The 8113-nt window shown below is 37.9% G+C and overlaps 1 protein-coding gene and 1 pseudogene across 1 annotated transcript; one reads left to right on the top strand and one right to left on the bottom strand.

The window, feature by feature from the left end:
- The first annotated feature begins 2467 nt into the window (after positions 1-2467).
- Positions 2468-4079, top strand: LOC106338113 (annotated as a pseudogene).
- A 777-nt stretch (positions 4080-4856) lies between these two features.
- LOC106339315 (40S ribosomal protein S3-2-like) lies at positions 4857-6391 on the bottom strand. The gene is made up of 6 exons (XM_013778106.1): positions 6300-6391; positions 6064-6211; positions 5816-5987; positions 5587-5641; positions 5366-5497; positions 4857-5273 (listed from the first exon to the last, which is right to left on the bottom strand). Exons 1-6 carry the CDS (start codon positions 6327-6329, stop codon positions 5061-5063), a joined length of 750 nt encoding a protein of 249 aa, XP_013633560.1. The 5' UTR covers positions 6330-6391; the 3' UTR covers positions 4857-5060.
- Between the last annotated feature and the right edge of the window lie 1722 nt (positions 6392-8113).

The following is an 8113-nucleotide window of genomic DNA, read 5'->3' as shown; positions in this document are numbered from 1 at the left end:
AAAAATAAATGTATAAAATAGCTGAAAAATATTCAAAATACCAAAAAATACTTAAAATATTTATTGATTGTCTATTCAGATATTCAAGCCAAACCAATTTATATGTTAAGTTTATAAATTTAAAGTATATTATGCATTAAAATTTTTTAAAAATAATTAAATGGGTTACTGGAACCGGCAAATACCCGCATAAAAGCCAAACAAAATTTTATAAGTATCTGAATGGGCCGAAATTTTTAATTTCGAAACCCGAATAGATTGGAACCAAATTTGATTTGAGACCCGAATGCCAACCCTTATAAAGTATTGCATAAATCACTTTATAGTAATGAAGAATATTATGTATTTAATTCACTTCTGTTTGATTCAAACGAATTTTCAGTTTATAGTGATTTGTGGTCATATTTTGGATTGTCAAGATTAGTTATGATGCTAGCATAAAAATAGGTAAATTATTCTGAATGTTATTGATTTAGGAAAATACAAAGTTATCTCCCCACCGTTTTTTTTTTGTCAATCTGTTTTCATTAAATTTTAAAGCCCAAAAGCTTAGTACATAAAGATTGATGACATACAGCCCAAAAAAGTTCAAACACGTGAGCAAGGATGATTCTACAAACAAAACACGTGTACTATTGCAAAAGAAAATTTCACACGTGACTTCTGATGAAAGAAGATGAATTGCCCAAAAAAAGAATTGTGGGTCGCCGGTGAACGTCTTTGACCTCCAGTCATCTTCTCCGGTTACCATCACCAATCTTCAATTGCTTAGAGCTCCAGAAAACAGCCGTGAACATCAACCCCACCTCCTTTACTAAATGTCACTGTATTTAGAGACGCCAACAAAGACCCCTAATCTACTTTTCTGAAGCTAGAATTACCATATCGATCCCTAACATCTCGATTTGATCAACATGGGAAAACTTACATTAAAATCCGAGATTCACATCCGTGTATAATCTCAATCAAGCATAATCAAAGAAAATCGTGATCCTTTAAAGATCCAGTAATTGTAAAGAGATGCAAAAGTAGAAGAGAACATCGGCAAGACGAAAAACGGAATTCGCGATTGAACATGATAATCCCATTAAACGGAATTCGCTATCATTCTCTCTCTGTCGATTATACATATACACTGACGAAAAAAACTGGTTATGTCGATTTAAGTTTGCTGGTTTTGTCAAGTTATAAAACGACGGTGAATAACACTCCATTGTACCGAACGGGATTGGTTAACGTTTATTTGGTGTAGGAAATAGGTTAAAGAAACTGTAAAACTACCGTGTTTTTTGTTAGTGGCATTTCCTTGTAATTATTGAAAAAAACTCAGGGCTAATTACCATTTGTACTTCTGTTTTAATAGTTTAGATAGATATTTCAGCCCAGATTGCTAAGGTCTCTGAAGCTGCAAAAATATATTTTACTATAATTTTTATAATCCGGAGTATTTGGTGTATCAAGATCCAGCCGACTAATTTTATTGGCGCTAGATAGATTTGGTTGCTCACAATGAGATTTAGATATTCATGTCACATGACCATACAAACAGGTAAATCTAAGATTTCAAATTCTAAATGTTTACCAATTTTCAAATCCGCCATACCATTCGATGATTTTTAAAATATTTTATTACATTTTTAATCAGTTAAAACCATTTATTTCTATTAGTTTGCAGCTTTGTAAATTTAAAACACGCTCTAAACCAGTTTATAAGCAATGTTGCATAGAACTGTATGTATATAGTAAATTTGTCACATATATTTCAAGTATAAAATAATGTTAATAGAAACAAGTTAATTCTGGAACCAATCAGAAATCTTGACATTTTTTTTTAAGAAACAGTTAGCTTTACTTAAGATTTTCATCTTCATAAGGAAAAAAATCAATAATGTGTTTGAATAATTTTGGTTGTAGCCGGAGATTAAAGAGATCATTTGTTTGAATAATTGTGGTTGTAATAACCAGATTTGTTATGTGATGATATAATTTAGCAAAGTCCAATGACCAAGGCGTCAAGTATTTTTGCACATTTGTAACGTTTGAGCCAACGGTTAAGATCGAATCTATTGCGTAGATCTTCCCTTGTAAAAACGGCGCGTTAGTCGATTTCCCAAAGCTAACGGTTTGATTCAACGGTTAAGATCAGATCAATGGTATAACGGCGTGTAAGATCGACGGTTGCTATTCAATTTCCTTTTTTTTTTTTGATTTGTCGGCGTATGATTCAACGGTTCAGATCGAATTAATGATAAATCCTCTGAGTAAGATTGACGGCCGTTATTCAATTTCCTTTTTTTGATGTTCCCGTAATTTCCTTTTTTTGAACTAGTAGTGTATAGTATATAGTTTCCTTTTCATTAATATCATATCCGCTATTTAAACAACTCCAAAAGTTTCCTTTCTCTCTCAACGAATCAAAGATTCACTCTCTAATTAGGGTTTTGTTTGCAGCGAAGTAAAAAGTATGATGGCGTCCATGGAGTTTGTGAAACCATTAGGCAAAGGCTCGTATGGTTCAGTCAATCTCATCAAGTTCAATAAACACGACGGCTCGAAGCCACACTACCACGCCGTGAAAAGCTCGTTCGCGCATGACTTCGATTCTCTATACAACGAGTTTCAGATTATCTCCAAACTCAGAGATTGTCCTGGAATCGTGCGAACCTTTGGTACATCTCTGTCGAGAGGAGTCAATGATCACGGGAACAGAGTTTACGGCATGTCGATGGAGTACGCAGCTGGCGGAAGTTTAACTTCTTTCATGGAAACAAGGTCGTTGACGGATACGATGATCAGAGACTTCACTCGTATGATTCTTGAAGGACTGGTCTCTGTTCATGATCACGGATACGTCCACTGCGATCTCAAACCGGATAATATTCTCGGGTTTCCACGGGATGTTAATGGTGGTGTAACGAAAGAAGTTTCGTACGAGTTGAAGATTTCTGATTTTGGGATGTCGACAGAAGCTGGAGAGGGGTCGGTGTTTTGGGAGTTTGATTCTCCCTACTTGGGAACGCCTCTTTACATGTCTCCTGAGTCTGTTCACTACGGCGTCGCCGAGAAGTCGTTAGACTTGTGGTCGTTAGGTTGCGTTGTGTTGGAGATGTACACAGGAAAGCCTCCGTGGCCGTTCCAAGACTCGAAGGAGTTTTTGCGTAATTTGTTGGATGACAAGGCACCAGAGGTTCCAGAGTCTGTTCCTTGGGAAGCACGCCAGTTTCTATAAACGTGTTTCGCAAGGAATCCTGTGGAGAGAGGAAGCGCTTCGGGTCTGTTGAAGCATCCGTTTCTGATGAGAATAAAGTGGTGGTCACTAAGGACTTGGCTTAGCATGAAGATATGTGGTGTGATTAGGATCGTTTACATTGTAATAGTCTATATAGCAAATTCTCATTGTAACAAATCTTTTTTGACATAAATAAAGATTCAGTTTATCCTAACTCTAATACTTAAGAGTTTAGATTCTAGAAATCAATGAATCGAACTGGAGTATTGTAAAGAACAAGTTAAAACGGACTGAATGGTTTAGATCACCTAGTGGTCCGGGATGGGGTGTTACAATTATTCCACCAAAACCTCCAAAACCGCCAGTATGCAATGTCGTGTTTGTTCAGTCGTTTTGTCTCAGTGGGTCAGTGTGTTCCGTCGTTTAGTTACTTGGTGGTAGATGGATCAGACCAAGACAGTCTCCGTGGCCGTTGCAAGACTCGGAGGAGATTTTGCGTCATTTGTTGGATGGGAAGGCGCCGGAGGTTCCAGAGTCTCTTCCTTGGGAGGCAAGGCAGTTTATAGAAACGTGTTTCGCAAGGAATCCTGTGGAGAGAGGAAGTGCTTTGGATATGTTGAAGCATCAGTTTCTTCTTTCTGATGAGAAGAAAGTGATGGTTACCGTTGCCGGAAGTAGGAGAAAGTCGGTGGCTGTGGTACTGAAGTCTGAGGATATTATGAAGAAGCCACTACGATTGAAGATTATTCCACCAAAGCCGCCACAGTTTAAGAAAGTTGAGAATAGACCCTTGAGGTTGAAGATCATACCTCCGAAACCACCAGGATGCAATCTCGTTTCCGTTCAGTAGAGTGTGTCAGTGTATACTGTCGTCTTTGTAGTTGGTGTAGATCAAGTTAACACACAGTTGTGAAAATTGCACAGAGGAAACATCAAGGAGAAGCCAAGACTAGTGAGACGGAGTTTGGTTCTTCTGTTAGCATTGCCACTTGGGAGAACCATCTCGTTACTTTTGTTATATTTTAGTTCTCCTCTTTAAATATGATGTCTCTGCTTTGTTTATATTTGGTTCTACAGAACTTTGTGACAACACTTGGAGAATTTATGTTAATGAGTTTTCTATTTCTGTTCTCTTTTCATTGTCAAACAAGATCTCAAAAGTCTAGCTAAAAAGTGTTTCCAAGTGTACAAAGCTTGATTAAAGAAGTAGCTGTTTTATGAATAGCTAAGGATGTGTGGATGTTCTTCCTAGAAACAGAGTTCCATGATGTTGCAGTGATCCACAACCTCTTCTCCTTCCCGTTTCAGTTTCTTCCCTGAAACTTACTCCATTCTCGACAACAACAGCTTCCAGAAAATGAAAATGAATATTATCAGACGAATGTTTAACAAATGAACCAAAACTTGTCCAATCATCATATTTTTATTGTCCAATCATTATATTTTTATTTGTTTACGACATCTAAAATTGTAGAAACAGACTCTGCTTACACACCAAAGCAGTGGTTAAAAATGCAGTTGAAATTTACTGAATTACATCGTGACCAAACAGTGAATCATTGCACAACACTACTACAGAACATATCACTCTGCAGGGTCGGTTGAAACAATGTTTGAATTAACAAAATACGTCGCAACGATTGATTTTTTTCTTTTATGACCAAAAATTCCATTGAGCTAAACGCATTCAACATCCAAAAATACTTGACATAGATTTTAAAAACAACATGAGAAAAAACTTGTCTGCTTCGAGGACATTTAAACAACAAGCATCTTAAAAAGAAGCTGATAACGTTTAACCAAAAACAGAGGCATCCCAATGAGTTTTCTTCTAGGCGACAGGGATCATCTCAGGGTAATCTACGGCTGTGAGGGGAGCTTCTGGAAGAAGAGCAGCCGGAGCAGCAACCTGAGCTGGTGCGGAGTTGACATCTTCTTCCTTGGGAGTATGGATGATGACAACATCAGGTAGTGGTGTCTTTGGTCCAAGTACACCCTTAGGGTCCCAGTCAAGCATGACCTTGACCTTGATTCCAAGCACACCCTGCACCATTTGGAGTTTAAACAGACAAGTTAAACATCTCTGGTTCACATAGTCAGTCAATAGGAGGGAACTCAGGAAGAAGAAACTCTCACCTGTCTGAGGAGAACATGTCTGACTGCAGAGTCGATGTACTCCTTGGTAGGTTGACCAGAGGAAACCATGTAACCGTCTTTGAATTTCATGGACTTGGCACGTGCTGCACGGAGCTTTCCACTCACAATCACCTGAGTAAGCATTTCAAACGAATAACGTCTGAGAATTTTATGTGGAGAGAAAATAAAAACAAATAGAGAGTACTGGAATTTGTCATCACCTCACATCCCTTAGCGCCACTCTCCATGACGAATCTCAAGACACCATAGCAAGCCCTATGCAACACAATATCATTCCAACATCAGCAAGAGACAATGACAACTACGCAACAACCTACAGAAACAGCCACTAAACTAATCACACTCTCTCTTCTAGTATGTGAACCAAATCAAGTATCAGTTGATGAATAATATTTCGCAGCAAGACATTACAGACAAACATGAGTGTACCTGCGAACAGCAAGACCACCGAGGAGCTTGTAACGGAGAGACTCAGCCTGAGCAATGGCACAGAGGCCTCTGTTAGCAACCTTCTCAGCGTAAAGCTCAACACTGTCTTGAGGGAATCTGAATCTCTTCTGCACAAGAGATGTCAACTCCCTGATTCTCCTCCCCTTCTCACCTATAAATATCCAATAGCTATCCTTATGAGATCATCCCTAGCAAGCTTTGTACATTTTCAAGATTGAGCATATTACCGAGAACATTTTGGGTACGGGTAGCTCTAATGATAATCTCAGTCCTCATGGGAGTAACCCTAACCTCCACACCTGAGTAACCATCCTCTGCTAGCTCCCTAGTTAGAACCTCGTTCAACTCGGCGTAGAACACACCGTCGGCGACAAACTACAGAAACTCAACACAGTCACGGTTCAAACTACGAAATTACACGAAAGAGATCCATCAAGATAGAAAGGGACACAGTGAAGCTCACCTTCCTCTTCTTGCTGATTTGCGTCGCCATCTTCAAGTCGCTGAAACCCTAGAGTCGGTTCGATGAACGGTAGTTGCCAAATAAATAGTCTGGGGCGATTCTGAGGCTCGTACATGGGCTCATTAATTTGATAAAATATTTACTTGGGCTCATTAATTTGATAAAATATTTACTTGGGCTCATTTAAAGATAAAATTAGCCTTTTATTTGATAAATGGGCAAATACAGTTTTATCTTTCCAATAGCTAGAATTATGTGTGTACAAGAAGGAAACACGCTGACGCAGAAACATATGATCTCTCATCTTTTAACAATTTCTGAAGCCAAAGGCTTGTATATTATACGTAGCAGGCGCTTTTGCTTCCCATAAGATAAGTTTTAGCATCGAAAGTACTGCATTTATTTATTTATATGAAAAAATTGTCAAATATGACTCACAACTTGATTTCAAATACAAAGGTTAACCTAAATTTGAATCAAATGCAAAAATAATCTAAAAAACTATTGAAATTACAACCAACCCCTTGTGAACAAACAAAAAAACCGAATTTTTTTTACGTTTCTAGCCCCGTAAATCGTCTGTCCAGACGATTTACGGTAAGACGACTTACTGGAAAGTAGTCTGGACTAGTTTTACTTAGAAATAATTTAAAAATTTTGTAAAAAATATTTTGATAAGTGAAAAATTGAAATCATGTAATTAACATATGTTTTAAAAGATATAAATTAAGATATAACAAAAGTTAATTGTTTTCAACATAGATGAGTGAAAGTAGTGAGTCACGATATTATTTGGTTTAGGTTTTGCCAACATATGTTGTAGTATTGTATGTGTTCTTAGGGTTAGATTTTGGAATGCATAAATGTTTTTTTTGAAAACTTTAAAATTTACCTAAGAGTTTTTATTTATGTGTATAGTAAACACTATTTAAGTATAACTACGGGTTTATAACGTGGTTAGTTAGTTAATTTAGTCAATTTAGTTTAGGGGTTCAAACCAGACCCAACCTTTAATTTTACAATGTACTTTTAAACCTAACCGGATTATTTATCGGCCATATATAAGATGTTTTTTTTCACTGTTTATCGAAAATCAGAAAACCCTAAAGCCGTTTCTCTCAAAGGCGATTTCGAAGGCGATTTCCGTCGATTCTCTCTAATCCATCGTTCTCATCGTTCTCACCGCCGATTATCTGTCCGCCGTTATCACCGTCGTTCTCACCACCGTTCTCACAGCCGCTTCCTCTATTTAAGATCCGAGAGGAATCCCTAGCGCACATTCTCTTAGAGGCGTCTCGTTGAACTCCGCCGCCGGTAAGTTATATCACTTACTGTCTAGTGATTGATTGAGGAAAAGATGAACATAAAACTGGAAGTCTTGGAAGACTTATAATTAAGTCGTCTGGAAAGTCTTCCAGCTGGAAGACTTTCCAAACGACTTAATTATAAGTCTTTCAGCTGGAAAACTTGCCAGATGAGTTAATTATAAGTCTTTGATTGTTTGAGATGGTTGTCTTTGATTGTTTTGCAGGCAAAAAAAATGGAGATGCCAGAACTCCCCCGTAGGATATATACGTTAGGGGAAGAGCCCCCCGCAATGCATAGCATTTCGTATCACACTTGCTGGACGTTGCATGCTGCTTTAAAGAAAGCTCTTCATGATGACGAATATGAAGAGCTGAAGGACTCGAAGTTGGGAGTTTTCATCAAGTTCCAAGAGCTGGGATTTGATTGGGCTTCAAGGCTGGTTCACTACATGCTCGGTTTCCAGCTGGACATAAAGAAGAAGTATGAGCTGTGGAGTCTCGTTGGTC

This window comes from Brassica oleracea, chromosome C4 (genome assembly GCF_000695525.1).
Source record: "Brassica oleracea var. oleracea cultivar TO1000 chromosome C4, BOL, whole genome shotgun sequence".
Lineage (NCBI taxonomy): Eukaryota > Viridiplantae > Streptophyta > Magnoliopsida > Brassicales > Brassicaceae > Brassica > Brassica oleracea.
The sequence above is the reverse complement of the archived record's forward strand: the minus strand, read 5'-3'. Positions and strand labels throughout refer to the sequence as shown.